A 16,557-nucleotide genomic window follows, 5' to 3' on the forward strand; every position below is an offset into this window, starting at 1 on the left:
TGCTAGGTTATCAATCCTTGCAAACCCACTCTCCAGCTCTTTAAAAAAAGAAAGGGGGGGGGGGGGAGTAGGCTAAATGTCAACTTCCACATTTTTGGTGTGGTGTGCACATGCGCATGGTTGTGGTATGGCAATGAATCCTTCCATGGTACAGCTGAGGCTGAGGAGAAATGGAGAGGGGCCAGGGGCACACCAGAGGCACTAACAGGGTTTTTCAGTGTATGCTGGGTCCAGGCCTCTCTGGAAACCTCCAGGCAAACTGCTGTTGTAGGGATACAGCAACAGCTTCAACCTGGGAAAGAAGGTATCAGCAAAACTGGAGGATACAAAACAAGATCTAGGGGGGCTATTTGCAGATGATAGCCGTAGTTACTCATGAAATGAGGAATTCAGCTTCAGACCCGGGCACCTGGCTCTGGTGATGTTCCCTCCACCAACCCTCAGTTCTCGGTCTCCAACACTGGCATGTAAACACCACCTCTCTCTCTCCCTCCCTCACCTGTTTGCATTTTCAGAAGGCCACAAGCATTAAGATTGCCTCGACATTCAACCATCCAGGGAAGCAGGTCCAGGTAAGGGTGAAAGCCCTCGATCTAGCTGAAGCATGCTGTGTGGCTCGCCTCAGGACAAGGGGAAGAACAACAAGAAGTCTGCATTGTTAAAAAGGAACATTTTATTGCAAGATATTACAGACCTGGCACTACGGCCAAAATTTTTCCATTACATTGAAATTGCTACCCATATATCAGGCAACAGCACCTACAAAGCATGGCAGATTGAAATATCTGAACTCAGCCTTTTAAATAAATTCTGACCTAAACAGAAGCTTTTTAAAAACAAAACAAAACAAATTCAAGGCTATATAAACTGATTTTCGGAATATGAAACTGGTGTTTTAGTATCTGGGATGCTAACTATTGTGATAAAAAGTGAAGTTTGTTAATAGTGTTGCTTAAGAGAGGAGGCTCCTTTCACAACCCTTTTGATTTAGTGAAAAACAAGTATTTGTTATTCATTGGTATTTTTTCCACATATTTTCCACCATTTTTTTCCTGTAGATTTTCTAAATCAGGTAGATTTAATCAATGAATAACCCTTTTAAAGTATTACTGACATGCTTTTAAAGTATTACTGACATGCAGGATAATCTAGAATGGGCCCAGAAAAATTATTCATTTCAAAATAGCTTTGTAGGAACAGTCTCGTGAAGCTGACATCTCCAAGCTTCAGATGTATGCACATCTCTGAGCCTCAGTTCGTGATTCACGTTCTTCCTGTGATGCACTTACCTCCGAGACCTTGGTGGTTTTCCTGAGCATGACTGAAAAGGTAGGACTTTAAGCAGGCACATAGCTCAAACACAAAAAGTCTGGCCAAGGACATAAATGCCAACTGTTAAAATCCCTGTCTGTGGCACATTAGGTGCTCTCACTCCTCAGTAGTGTTATTGTCTTCTCTATGCTTTTTCTCCCATCAGGAAGAATCATCAGCTCAACCCTGACACCACTGAGGGGTAAGGTGAGCCCCGAGCAAGAGTTTCATCTGCAGGCAGAGCTGGACTGCCTCATCTTGTGGGTGCAGACCACCTAAAAGGAGTTGCACACTCTGTATGAAGCAGCACATGGCAAACAAGACTGAATGCCTGGGGATGTTTTACTATCCACCTGCCTCCATATCCAGTTTTCTGTGCATACAGCCTAGCCACACTACCATTTGGCAGGTACTCCAAAATCACATTTCCAAAGTCCTACACAAAGCTCTTTTAAATGAATGAAATAGCACTGGGACTAGAATATACAGGCAGTCATCTTACAAAGTGTGGGATTGGACTTTTAGTTTCCTGGCTTAAGCATTCTGAAAATTTTCATAATTTTCCAGAGGCTGTTACTTGAAAGAGCTTTACGAGAAAGTAGGGTAGGTACTGGAAGAGAAGTGCAACTCCAGAACCATGGAAGATTGTGATAAGGAACCAAAACCAACTGAACAACCACAAAATCACTAAACCACTGCAGTCTTTAGTCTGAAGCAATACAGCCAAGGTGAACAAAGGCACACTCGTGCTTATACGCGCAATTCCAGAAGTCCAGCTCTCTAGCCTAGCAGTAAAACCAAGACAGTAAGACCCAGTTATTGATTCCAAGGTGTACGTGTGCCACACTCATCTCAAAACATGAGATCTGTACAATAAAGTGACTGGCTTAATCAACTCTCTCCTCTACCCACTTAATTAGAACCTTCCTAATTCTGTTAAGGTGGGTTTATCTCCTATCAACAAAAGATGTGCATTTCCAAGCAATAGAAACAAAGAAAACAAATAGGCCCCCTTGAAGTCTATAAGCTAAAGAAAGCTTAAAGTGGCTTTTTTTTTTTTATTAAAGATCATTCAGTCCATATCAGCTAAATATGCAATTAATTTAATAATCAGAGGTCTTCTAGGACTTCTCTCTATGTATTTCAAACTCTATTGGCAAGGTCCTGATGCAAGCAGGGCAGGAGCATTAACAAAAACCACACAGCTAACTACCTGGGCAGCTCCAATGCTCACACTCAGAAAGCCTGCCACTGAAAACAGCTGCTCCTAACCTAAGAGCTAACCTAAGAGTATCATTTTGGAAACTAGCCAGGACCAGAGCTTCCTGCTTTTCAGGCACAACTTTATATTTTTGGCGTTACAACAAAATAGTTCACTATTGGGGCTTAAAGAATTAAATAAAATTAACTAGGTTTACTATTATAAACCTAGTTTAATTTTTTTGCTACTGCTAAATTCTGCACGGTATGGCTTTGCCTTAAAAACATTCTTAACATTAGATATAATTTGCACTTAACCGATTTTTTCATGTTAAATAGCCATAGAATATGGTGCTCACAGGCACCTTTTTTGGTGATGAGTAAACAACCACTCTATTAAAGCACTATAAACATTCAAGATGATCTGATCACTTCTCTCTATTCTCTGCTTTAACAACACGTTGCTGTAAATCTTCCAACTTTCACAGCATATTTAAAAAAAAGTCCACAATCATCTACAAATTTAGAATTTTTTACTTAGACTGTATACACATAATTTGTCTGCAATACACTTCAACATTCTAGTTATCTTTCCTGAAATGTCAAACGTAATTTTATCTCCAGCCTTTAGATATACTGATGTGTGCTTTCTGATTAAAAAACAGTAGGAATACATTTGGACAATAACGCTTATGTTACCTGCAGGATCTTTCACAGTAAAACACCTGATAGTACTAATTTAATGATAACCTTAATAGATACAGGATGCCCTTGTCTCAGGACACCATCTTGCACAACTGTTTATTTCTAGCTCATCTATTTTATCAGAATGTTAACAAGCCTTGTGTGTTAACTGCACACATACAGGAAGACAGACATGTATTCATATTTTCCACCAATCAAATGTAATGCGTCTGAACAAGTCATTTTATTGCAAGTAAACGTATTTTTACTTAAGATCAAGAGAATATTTTAATCTCAAGCAAGACAAATCAGTTTCACAAACTTAATTCACACAATGCAAATAAATGCTTCACATTATAGACATTTAGATTTTCTTTAAACCTTTTTATTTAGAGATTTTTCTGGTAAGGAGATATACCATAGGAAAGCAATTTCACTGGCAGTGAGGTATGTATATACTCTACCAAAATACTCCTCTTGTTTTAACTGCTTTTAACTTTATTTACATATAAAGAAAATATCAATGCATATCCTTGGCTTAACTACAGTATTAGTTACCCTATATGAGTAAAATGAAATGTTACTTGCATACAAAATTGATTTGTAGAGGAATCTGACTTATGATTTAAACAAAAATCATGTTCTGAAGACAGTTTGAATGAACAAACACAATTCAGCATGACCAAGACACCTGCACCATATTTCCATCCTCACAGCACATTTATTTCAGTAATTCTGTAAGTAGGTCCTTAGCATGAGCATAGTGTTACAGTTTTCATACATATAATCACATCCAAAACAAGCTCTAAAATTTAAGTTGTAAACATTCTCTTCATATGTAGAAACATTTCCATCTGTGTTCAAATTTTCTAAAATGATCAATCTTTTAAACAGAATTATAAATGAAAAGTCTACTCTAACCGTGTAGTGAGCGATGCTTATTAGTACATTTCTACAGTGTTAAATAAAATAGTAGAGAGGCAAACTTCTGTAAGCATGTCAGACTTTAAGTAAATCATCATAAAGAAACAAACTTGTTATCAAGAAGATGCTTTGTAATAAAGGAAGTTGGATTGAATCTACTATGATACAAAAACATAAGGGTAAATACCATCTTTGTTGACAAGTAGGAGGTAGCATGGATGCACCACTTTGTTGTCAGTGAGAAATGCAACTGAAGTAAAGAATATTTCCTTACCACAAATTTCCAGTATTATGTACATATTTATCTTAGAAATTTGTTTAAACAAGTTTCCCTCCACTTTTTAGTACAAAAAGCCTCATGTGATTTAAAAAAAACACTTACACACCTAGATAGAAGAGTACTAATTGCCCTATTTGAATGAAACAGTCTCTTGAACTATGAAGTACATGGTATTTAATGCCCTAATTTGAGTAAATTGTATTAGCAGTTCTTGGTATTATACAAAACACTACATACATACAAACAAAATATAATAATATCTTATTTTACTATGTAATTCTTTTTGGAGTAAACAGAGCCTTGATTTGGGTAACACTGCAGAGAACATGGTTTCTTTGTTTTTATTAAAATCTGTCTTAAGTACCCATGTGCAACGATTTAAAAATGGCTGCCATACATGTAATGGTCTTGTATTGATAGTGAACACAGTAACTGACAAAAACATAATAAACCTTAAAAACACATCTTCCACCCTATATAAAATATAAAGACTACTTACTGTAACTGTTAAGTATTCAATTTATTTTGATGTTACTGTAATCCACTTCCTCTATTTTTGTCTTTAGGATTTATAAACATAATTTAGTGTAACAATTTATTTAAAAAAAAGACGAAGTATTTCAAATTTACATCCAATTCAAATTTAAAATGTTTCCTTGTTCTATGATGCTGCTTCTGCCATCAGTAAAGAAAATGAAGTTTCAGTAATTGAAGCAGGTTTTTTAAGTAGTGATGTGACTTCAACCATGCCAGCTCCAGTCCGTGGAAGATTTGCGTTGACAATGTGTCGCTGCAAGTGCTTTATCCAGTCTTCTTGAACAGACAAAGGTCCTCGAAAGACCAGACCACAAAACCTACACAAATATTAAAATTATTCCATCAAGATATATCTAGCATTACTGAAAAATTATCAGAAGTCTTAATTTTTCTCAAAGTCTGCTTCTACATATTTTAGCTAAAAACTAGGAATTGTGTCCACTTATAGTAATCATGAACACAAAACATTGTGGTTCATACAACTTATACTCTTACATTTATAATACTAGCAATAACAATCTGTTCCTCTTAGTGTTTCTTTTGAAGAACAGAATACTACTCAAACATGACCAGTATGATTTTAGCTAGAGAAACAGGAGTCGGCAATCTAATAACTGAGCATGAGGATTTGAATCAGTCTTGTCTAAATTAATGAAAATAATCAACTACTTTCCCTCCCCCCTTATTCAATTTCATCACAAAAACACTACATGACAATCTTAAATGTTCCTATAACTAAAATTAGTAAGCTCTTCAGAACATTTTCTTTCAGTTAAAATAACCCTATGTACCTGCATCTGAGTATGTAAACTTCATCAGCACTATGAGGTAATGGCAGCATTTTTTTCTTGCTTCCAGATCTTGACCTTGACTTCTTTTGCTTACAGTCTAAAGCTAAGAAAAGAGAAATTTCCACATGTGAAAGTGATATTTCAGTCAGTGTTAAACCAAACAGAGATACTCAATTTGTATCCCCTAAAGAAGTGGTGAAAAGACATCTACCTCCTTGTTATTGTACATTTAATTATAACATAATTACAAAGCAATTATTGTGTGCTCTAAAAAATTTACTGGTGAAACATCTGACACATTTAAAAAAAAGCACAGCACTTGCTCTTTTAAAGACTAGATAACTGACATTCAGCATTAAACTTGTTTTAGTACCAGCAGGCACCTGCTAACTTATTGTGGAATCGCACAGAAACAAAGCACCATTGGAAATACCCTTTCATTCATAAAACACTGTCAAAATCCTGGAACTTGTTTTGTAATTCAAATAACATCATAAGACCATTCATGTTCAACCAGGCTGCATCTTCACAAAGTTGTAGCTTTCAGCTAACACAATCAAGAATTTCTAGTTTGAACAGAACACTTGTCATTTTTTTCTTCATTGAAAACAAAAAGTTTGTCTTTTTATATACTATACTAAGAATTTCAAACAAAGCTTCCTCCTCACTCCTGCCTGAACTCTAAAGCATCTTGTGAAAACTATTTATCGATCCTTTTCAGATGGAGATGGCATTAGAACAATCAACAGGGATGTCAAGGCCATTCTTTAAATTCAGTCTGTTCGAAACCTTATTTGACAGTAACGTGTGTGAACAGGAAGCACACAGAAAATGGGTTCAATTAGCATTAAGAAGGTCTGCCTATACCTCCCACAAACAGATCCATCAGGAATCTGTACCAAAACCTGGAGATTCTAGGAAGCCGCCAGAGTTGGGGGATGAGGGGATTAAACTGCGTTAATATTGTTATGATGAAAACAGCTGATAAAGATCAAGAAAGACAAGAAGTTTGGGTCTGCTCAAACTGAGAAGTGGATCTAGACATGCTCTACTCCAAAATATAAGACATTGACGCTAAAGCTACACAGAAACATGAAGGACAGTAACAAGCGGTATTGATACCAAAAAGGTATATGCTCTGCTACTAAGACATATTAACAGTAATATACAAAAGTTTTTAAACTTGTCTAAGTTTTGGTTCATGTAACAGAAAATAGAAGAATAAACCACTAAGCATCCTGAAGCATAAGACATCATCTGGGGGGCATAACATGGTGATTCGAAGAAATACGTCTTGATTGCATCCTTCATTTTTCGTATCTCCACCTAATGAGTACCTCTCAAACATGGCTTTAACCCTGTAGCCAAACTTTGAACTTTTAGACACAGCGATCATTTTCCACTTCCATCTACAGATTCAAGATTCTTACAGTACCTTGAAAAATTAGAATGATTTCTGGAGGCTTGAAGGAACCAGAGAACTAACCAGACAGCAAACAAGTAGAAAGCAGACACCAACCTAAAGAAAATTCCTTCAGATCCTGGACAAAGCCATCATTATGAAGATGAGCCTGAACAGTGGTTTTTTTTATGATAGTACCAAGGAAAGCAGTCTCAATATAAAGCCAGTAACTGAGAGAGAGAAATGGCCAAGATAACTTCTGAAGAATTTAACAGGTAAGGCGTTCTTACCGTTTTCATGTTCTCACCAAAGGATATCCTTCATATAATTTGGGAGAAAAAAAGCTAACCATCTTTAAAAGCTTTAGGAATTACCAAGTAGTATTAATATTTCACATACTGCAACACCTGTAACATCACCAGAAATGTAAGCAGACAAAATACTGAAACCTAGACACCAGTTCTCTGAAGAGAATTACTTGTATGAGGGGAGACTTATCTGAAACAGTTGCTACAGCAAAAGCTTTGCTACTTCTGATTTTGCAGAACATCAGGGGTAGGGAGAAAACAAAGTCATGGTCTTATCTGAATGCAACCACATCCAAGTTGCACCTGATGTCTGTTAGCTGATGTCAGTTGATACAAATGAGTAAAACAAACAGTAGAGGGCAGACTCTTTCTAGAGAAGCCCACAAGTACTTGAAACAAGAACTAGCTCATTTCCTTCATACTGGCAAATTTAAGACATTAATTCCCATCAAGAATTTTGATGCTACTCACACGTATCCCAAGCATTTTCAGAGAGCCTTCACATTCTTATTAGACCTTATTTAGTCTTCTGTAACAGGATCCTGAATCATTTCAAACATTGGTCTAAAAATTTTGGGTAGACCTGTGCGGTGCCAGGAGTTGGACTTGATGATCCTTATGGGTCCCTTCCAACTCAGGATATTCTATGATTGGTATAACCTTCTAGAAAAAAAAACCTCTGAACAACTATGTAATCAAATGGACAGCAACACAGATGAACAGAAACTATCATAATATACCAACAGAGGTAGTTTCTACTTCCTTGAAAAGTACATTTCTCCCAAGAACAATATGAAAACAAAACAAAAAACTATGGACATCTTCTCCAAGCCATTTGCCACAGATACTCTAGATAGAGAAATCACAAAACAATGAGCAGAAAATAACATGAGACATCAAGAAAAAGTCAGATCACTCAATGCATTCTTCAAGTAATTTAGACAAGATTGGAAGCAGAACATTTGCCCAGGAAGAAGCAGTTACAAAATACAAAAAATACCAAACCTGTGTTCTGCAAGGGGTATTTTTTGTTCCCTTTGTCTTTTGACCTAGTGAATATATTTCTTTACATTTTAGGGAGCACAAAGCAACACAACTACATTTTGAAGTTATTCCACTGAAGTAGAAAGGTGAGGAAAAAGCGTAAGTTCTGGGTAAAGTTTATTGAAACTGTATTTCCAACACCAGTTATCAAAGATTTGTATTGTCTTTGGTAATACATATCTTTCGACTGCCACATTAATTCCACTTTTGTCCATCCAGACAACAAGTTTAAATGAAGTTACATGGTCACACTTGCTTACACACTCTTTTGGAACAATGCTTACAGATGTTTGCAAGCATGAAATATGGCTTACCATTGTATCATCCATAACAAAGCATAGCCAGGTTCTGACCAAAACTCTTCCTATGCCTTTAGTGTAACAACAGATAACCTCAACAAAAAGTGTTTTTACCACTTTCAGGAAGAGACCAAAGATAATGTAGCTCTTGCAAGATGCATGGATATTCAGACCACGCTTGCAGCAAACTTCCAGAGATGGGCAGGAATTACCTATCCTTTTGCCTACTTTGTGGCTAACACAGCTCCCAGAACTATCATCCTGCATTCTCCATAAAAGGCCCAATTCTCTTTACAGGTCTCCTTCCTTCACATTTGTCCACCTGCTGCTTCAAAAGCTTTTTGCAAACAACAAGTTATACCACTTCATCAAAACTCTGATACAACATGACAGAGAGAAACAACTCATTTAAAACTGAAGATAATGAAACTTTGGGGTAACCTCGAGGCACTCATGTTCAATTTGAAATCACACTGTTTGGAAAAACGTGCTACATAAAAAAGGCTGTGTATAAAAAACTACTGCATCTGCGATAGCTTATCAAGACCTACAAACAGATGGAGATATGAGGCTACAATTAGCGTGCCCAGAAAAATATGAATTACCAAAGTCACAATCAGAGGTCCTTCATCCCATGCCATTTGGTCTGAGCTTCAAAATCAAACCCCATCTATTCTACTTTATACTCTCCACTTCTTAATATCCCTTGAAGTAAAACACCTTTCATGTCAGGTAGACTGAAGTTAGGTCCTTATTAAGACTTAATTACTTCTGTCATAGTGGATGTAAGCTAACACAAGTTGAATAATTGCATACATAAATGGGTCTAACTAAAAACACAGCCAACTAAAAAGTAAAAAAATATTTCTTGCATATTTATTCACTAATTTGTCAAATTCATTCATTTTCTATTTTGTCTCATCATTACTGAAGAGTAAAATGCAACTGAAAAAGTCTTCTTTAAAAAAAAACATATGTATGTGTTGTATATTTATTTTTTAACTCCAGTAATATGGCCCCTGAAAGACTTTATGTGACGCTACCAAATTAGCCCACTGTGTGGGTTGATCAGGTGTAATTGTAAAAGCACAGAATGAAGACATACAAAGCCAACAGATCTCAGATCTCTACTGTGGTTGCACATGCTTCTCCAGAAAACTCCCTGAAGCTACAATTTTGCCAATGCAATATTAGAATATTTGGAAATGTAGTGGCCACAGGAATCACTGCTTCAGTCACACTACTGGCTCAAAGGTCAGACTCCTTCACTGTATATTATTGTTCTCTCCCAAACTTCTGAAAAAGTGTTCTCCATCTACAGAAACAGAGACCAAAGAAGAAGAGAGTGATGATTCCCAGAAGATGACAGCTGGTAAGAAGCAACTGAGTATGTGAGAAGAGTCATCAAAGAGAAGATGTAAAAAGCCAAGGTGTGAGAGAGAATCAGGAGACTTCAGGGAAGAAATACAAGTCTGGAAAGAAGAAAAGGAAGGAAGCTGGATATCCAACTGCACCAAGAATGGCAAGATGCATTTTGAAAATTTTGCACAGGTCTGATACTCTAGAAATAATCGTAAGAAATAAGTCAGTTTGACACATGCTCTGAGAAACACAAATGGGTGGCTACTCATAAAATCAGTTATAAAAGAAAATTAGCATCTATTCAAAATAAGAGATTAAGTCATTACATTGTTCAAACCTGGACCTCATAACAAAAAAATATTGTTCTAGTCAAGACATCAGAAGACCATCACATAATCACTAATACAAAAGCCAGTAACTATACAAATGAATCTAGTCAGGTTTTTGCTGTATGTTGGATAGGCACAAACTACTAACAAACATTAATCTTGAACTTTTTAGCCAACAGCCTAGAAGATAATTACTTTTTTTTTTTTTGAGTCCATTCCCAAAATTTACTATTATGCAACTATTTCTATTATCTAACTAAAAATGTCAAGTTGCATTCAGAAAAAAAAATGGTAACATTCAACTAAATGCAATCAAAATACTGATTCTGAAGAAGCAGGGCATCTGCTAGAAAAGCAGTATGATAATAATCAATATTGAAAACATGCAGACAAAATGAAAAATTGGATTATAAGACTAGCACATATGCTAATGTGACCCTGGAACAACTCTTAGTTTGGTGACTCGTATAGATTACTGTATTTCTCTAACACCTAGACAGCTTCCCTAACAATTATTAAATCATGAAAGAACTGCAACATTCATGTTTACAAACAATTTTTTAATTACAGCAAGAAACAGAGATAAACATTAAGCCAATGCGATTCCTTTACAGTAGTTCTGTTTGCTTTAGAAGATTTAAGAAAGGCTTTGTGAAAACATGAAAAAGGAACCTGTATAAATGTATTCTCACTGTATCCATAGAGGTTCCAAATTGAAGCCATCTCTAAATTGCTCTCAACTGCAACCATTTTTAATTAAAAAAAAATTGCTATCTCCCCAAGCACAACACTCATAGCAAAACTTAAAAGTGTGTGCTAGTGAAATCTTGCATTTAAGATGTTCTTCTAAAAAAAAATCACTGTAAGGTGGAGTATCAGATAAAACCACTGCCTATCAGACTTGCATTGAACTTACTCAAATGAAAAGTCAAGGAGCAAACTGTCAAATTTACAAAAACTTTGCGAAGTTACAAAAGTTTTAACAGTAATGACTAAATGAACAGATGTATATTGGTTGCATAATATTACAGCTCTAACAGGTCTCCCCTTAAATCACCTATTTCAGTAAACTGCCTTCATCTGCATGACACAGGCTATTTATCTAGCTCAGATCTAGCTTCTGAGATCAGAAGCATGTTTGTTTGTTGGTTTTATTTTTTAAGCTCCGTTTCTAACCTCATTTTAAACAAACTTCTAGGTCCAATGATAAAACAACACCCAAAACTTTTAAGTTCTTTTTAAGAAAGCATCAACTGCTCTGAGGAGTATGCTACTACTAAGCTAGCTGAATGTTTCTTAACAAACAAACAAACAAAAAAAATCACACAACACAACATGAAACACCTTCAAAGCACCTTTACAAGCTACATTCACATTTCCTATTTAGCAAAAAAGAAGCTGAGGTACAAGGATCTTGTCCAGGATCCAGTCTCTGTGTACTATCCTCTTTGCCACAGTGCCACCCTCCATTACTGTTAATTTCGATGTGCTATTTAAACATACAGTTACTGAAAAATATTTCACTGGTAGGTATATGAGCAAAATAACTTACCACAGGGCTAATCAAAGCATCAAATCACAGCAGTGGTAAAATGAAGTCCACTATCATCGTCTTTCTATTATGTAAATATGAAAACTTTCAGAATCACTAACTAAAAGCATACTCTCCAACAAAATGGATGTTATTGCATCTACTGTTTTCATTCTACCAAATCTACTTTGTTATAGCATTAACTTAGCATAACAAGATCAGGCATCGACTGGCTCAATGTGTAAATATATTTAAATATTTCTTTTAGGCTTCTGCAGAGAAAGCCTGAAACTACTTTTTGTTATTATATGTAGCATAATGAATTATGTCTATAGATAATAAAAGGTATGATATATTTTTTCCAGCATTATGTAAATCTGTGCTTGTTGACACAGAAAACTGATGGTTGCCCTTCTAAATTACTTCATATTTCAAACTTCGTATCTTGAAGTTTTCCTCACTATATTCCATCTCTGCTCCAGAACTTGCTGCTGACCATAAGAAGTCCCACTAATCTTAGCAATACTCCAAGTAAACTTGGGAATTTGCCTACAAACAAGAAAACTGAAGGTCTCTGGAAAAGTCAAATATGGGATAGTAGAGGAATTTCAATATAAGCGTTTTAATAAAAAAAAGCATTAATAGCAGTGCCAAATGATGTACTACACTCACTCCATTGTCAATCACTCCATGACTGGTTTGTGAGCCAAACAAAAAATGAAACCAGCTACATATATTATGTTGTTAGAAATATACAAGCTGGAAAACTACTTTTTTCCCCTATTTTAGCTACAGTATTCTTAGTAATTATACGTAATATAATTACTTTTTTTGTTTAATTTTTGAGGTATTTATAAACACTTTGTTAGATGCCCAACTATCTGGTTTGGAAGTTGTGATATTGTGGGAGAATGGATTTATATGAACATCTCTTAGTTTTGCTTACGTACCTTACGTGTTGGATCCAAAATGAGTAAGAATGAAAATCAGACATGAGAGTGGACAACAGCAACATACCTTTGTTTAAAAGTTGCTGAAGTTTTAGGGCAATTTTTTTTTTTTTTTTTTTTTTTTACCAACAGAAGCATCAAAATTATTTTGAATTAACATATGCTTTTGTCCAGTCTGATGAGGAAAATGTATCATAGACAGACTTGCTTTTACATCTGTAACAAAACATACCTGTCCCAGTCAAAAGTCCAGCACTCTTCTTTCGTGCATAAGCGCGTAAGTGGTTGGACAGGCTAACAGCACTTGTAAACGTCGTATTGCAATGCACACACGTTCTAAGCTTCACAGGCATACCTATCATTCAAAAGAAAACTATAATCCAGTTCTCTCTTCAAAAAAAATGAAATTCTCAAAGCGTTGTAAAAAGTTTTCTGTAATAAAGATGGTTTAAAATATATTCACTGCATTGACGCAATTGTTTAGTATATTAGAAGGATTGACGTTAACCATTATTAGTTTTCCATGTAGTGCTTTAAGCCTAACCTTGTTATTTGAACCGAAAGAAGGCAACTTGAACCCATTAGGCTACTCTGCATTTAATACTTAATATCAAATTCCTACAGATCTCCACATTATGAAGTTCTATTCCCAAAATACAACCCTACAATTTGAATAGCACAATTCTGTTCAGAAATTTCAGAGCTTGCAACATTTCCAATAAAGAGAATTTTAAAAGTATAGTTGACAAAGTGGTAATTAAAACCCATAAGACTGAAAGGCTCAACACTAAATTAGGGTGCTGCTGAAGGCTTAGAGAGAGAGGTGGTAAAACACATCACCGAACAGCTGTTAAACAAAACATTTTGTTCAGTGCATTTTCTATTCATTACTTTAGATGCGCAATCAATAATGAAAGTTAATGAAGTTTGAAGTTTTTTGCTAAAATCTCTGTGCTAAATAAATAATCAACAAAGCAACATGCTACTTATCACAGGAAAACAGTGAAAGTGAAATAATACTGAACTCCTCACTTACCAGACAAAGAAACCATTATAACTTCTCCCTTGCTCAACTTTACCATCATGTTCTCCATTTGTTTTACCCAAGATACGGTGTTTTGGTCAACTAATGTTTCCAGTTCTCTACTGATAAATCATTAAAAGAACAAATAAAAAAAAAAGCTACATCTATCCAACTGGAAAGCCTCAGTTTGCAGGAAAGAAAGAATCCTATTCTCCAGCAGCCCACAGAAGACATGCTGTTTTTTTCAGGCAAGTTACAGAAGAAGAATATCTGGTTGGTAAAAAAAAAAACAAACAACTTTTTCTCTCTAAAACCAGGATTAGAAAGATTTGCCTTTTTAGGAAAAACTAAAGTATTTCAATTTGATGTTAAATATTTTCTCATTAACTCAACTGGCACAGTTCATTTGTTAGTTGTCAAATTCTGTTACCTCAGCCACAGATAATTATAGGGCCCCATTCATAACTGTTAGTATTATGCAAGCACATGTTTATTTTTACCTGGTTGTTCATCACAACCGAACAGGTTCTACCTAGTATTCAGCAGTAAATATTAAACAGAAAGCAATACACAGTGTCAGATTTGGCAAGCTGCTCCTTTAGCATTGTTTTTCAAATAATTAAGCCTCTCAAAGACACACTTCCTTCATTAAACAACCTCCTGTCTTAAAGGACAACCACATACATCCAGAAGACATTAAAGGTAATTCTGTTCCACCTCTGTCATTTTAGAAAGCCACCTTGTTAAGAAATTGATTGCCACACTTTCATAGACCCCTAAAAGAACTTCTGAGCACGCTGGACTTGTTGCTGTTATTTCTTTAAAGGAAGACAAGAGCATAAGTGAAAAAGTACTACGCAGTGCCAGTTTTACTAACCTACACTGGGTAATAACAACAAAACCAAATGAACCAAAAAAGTCATGGGTATAAAACTAAGATCTTACTCCTCAGTTTCAAGAATCCTGCAGCATTATAAGGTGTTGTCCAAATAAGAAATACATAAATGCAAGCTCTACATACACATTAAAAAGGATCCTGCAAGAATTCCTCAAGACTAGGAATAGCTCTGACAATTAAAAACATCATTCTAAAAAAAATGAACGTATTAGTATAGATTGTCTAGAAAGCCGATTATAGAATTGTTTCATTAGCACAATTCTCAGTGGATGGGGACATCTTTGTCCATATCAGTCAGGGGCTGCATATTAGAACCCTGCTGGCTACGGCTGTATTCCAACAAAGCTCAAACTAGCACACATCTTCACTCAGGATAGACAGGCCCTAAGCAAGCATGAGTTTCCCCCAGCAGCCACGATTTTAAACCAAACAAGAATTAACCTATGGTGCAAGAGTATGTTTGCCTAAAACATCAAAATTAGTCAATAGACATTAATCAGCTAGAAATATTATGTGCTTAAAACGTCATTAACAATTCTGTCGGTTTGAACAAATGCTGCTTTGCACAAGTCTCGAACATTTAAATGAAGTAGTTTGCAAACCAGCAGTTTTAAAGCCCAGAAACAGGGTCCAAGCCCAAACATTTCAGAACTGTTAAGACTGCCAAATACCTCAACTTATTGTTGGTCTAGGGTGTGTCTTCTTCCTTACTGAGGTTCATTTTGTGCCCACTTTGGATTGGTAAACTCAAACATACGCAGAAAAGGAACTACATTCCATAAAAAACAAAAACAAAAACAAAACAAAACAAACAAAAAAACACAACCCTCAGTGCTGCTGAATATTCACTTAAAAAACACGCAAGAAAAATTTGCTGTGCTACCTCTCACAGTCAGCATCCTCTGGAAATGAAACAAGAATTAAATGAACAGAATCTCTCTCCAAAGTACTATGTACTTGTATGTTTTCTGTGAATTAATGGGTTCTTTGGAAATGTTGTCAAGACAACGAGAAACATCATCTTACCTGACTGCATAGTCAAGTCCATTTTTTGTGGCTGATACATCAATGGACTGTCTTCATTTAATGGAAGAACACATTTCTGAACAAACCTCTTTCTCGCAGTTTGATTATGAATCTTCTGAGGAGAAATATCAGGATTCCTTTCTTCTCCTAACCTTTTATTTTTCAGAAGTTCTATCAGTGTAAGTGACTGATTTTTTTTTTCATCACGTAGTAATGCTTTTGTTTCATCACATTCATTTAGGAAACTCAGCCCTTCTTCCTCCGATGCAGACACAGATGTATCTTCAGTCTTTAGGCCATTATGGTATGCTTCAAGAGGTATAACATTCTGAGATAAAAAGTCATCATTTGATGCAAATTTCTGAGCAACAAACGGTCTGGGAATAATGCGGCGACTATTCAAAGCCTTCAGAATTTTTTCATACTTCTCTTCATTTTGCATCATCTCATTCAGAACACAGATCGGAGACTTGTGAGCATCCCACTTGGTTTTGCCAAGCCTCTTCAGGTGTCCTCGCACATGATTTGACAATCCAATTTTAGTATCAAACCAGCCTCCACAGAGCTGACACGTATGCTCAGAGGAAGTTTCAGATTTCTCAACTGCTATAAAGAAAATAATTTTCATGTATTTTGACAATTATGTACTGTTAAATA

At 35.8% G+C, this 16,557-nt stretch overlaps 1 protein-coding gene across 15 annotated transcripts in view; it reads right to left on the bottom strand.

Moving 5' to 3' along the window:
• Positions 1-655: 655 nt before the first annotated feature.
• Positions 656-16,557, bottom strand: part of ZNF644 (zinc finger protein 644) — an 85,148-nt gene continuing 69,246 nt past the window's right edge. For 13 of the 15 annotated variants that reach the window (XM_067001463.1, XM_067001456.1, XM_067001454.1 and 10 more), the window contains 4 exons: positions 15,901-16,506; positions 13,185-13,307; positions 5,728-5,830; positions 656-5,253 (listed from right to left, as the gene is read on the bottom strand). In XM_067001463.1, coding sequence (XP_066857564.1) covers positions 5,061-5,253; positions 5,728-5,830; positions 13,185-13,307; positions 15,901-16,506 — 1,025 coding nt within the window. In that variant the 3' untranslated portion in view covers positions 656-5,060. The remainder of the gene's footprint in view (positions 5,254-5,727; positions 5,831-13,184; positions 13,308-15,900; positions 16,507-16,557) is intronic. The other 2 variants (XM_048066970.2, XM_067001466.1) reach the window with 2 other exon arrangements.

This window comes from Anser cygnoides, chromosome 8, assembly GCF_040182565.1.
Source record: "Anser cygnoides isolate HZ-2024a breed goose chromosome 8, Taihu_goose_T2T_genome, whole genome shotgun sequence".
Classification (NCBI taxonomy): domain Eukaryota; kingdom Metazoa; phylum Chordata; class Aves; order Anseriformes; family Anatidae; genus Anser; species Anser cygnoides.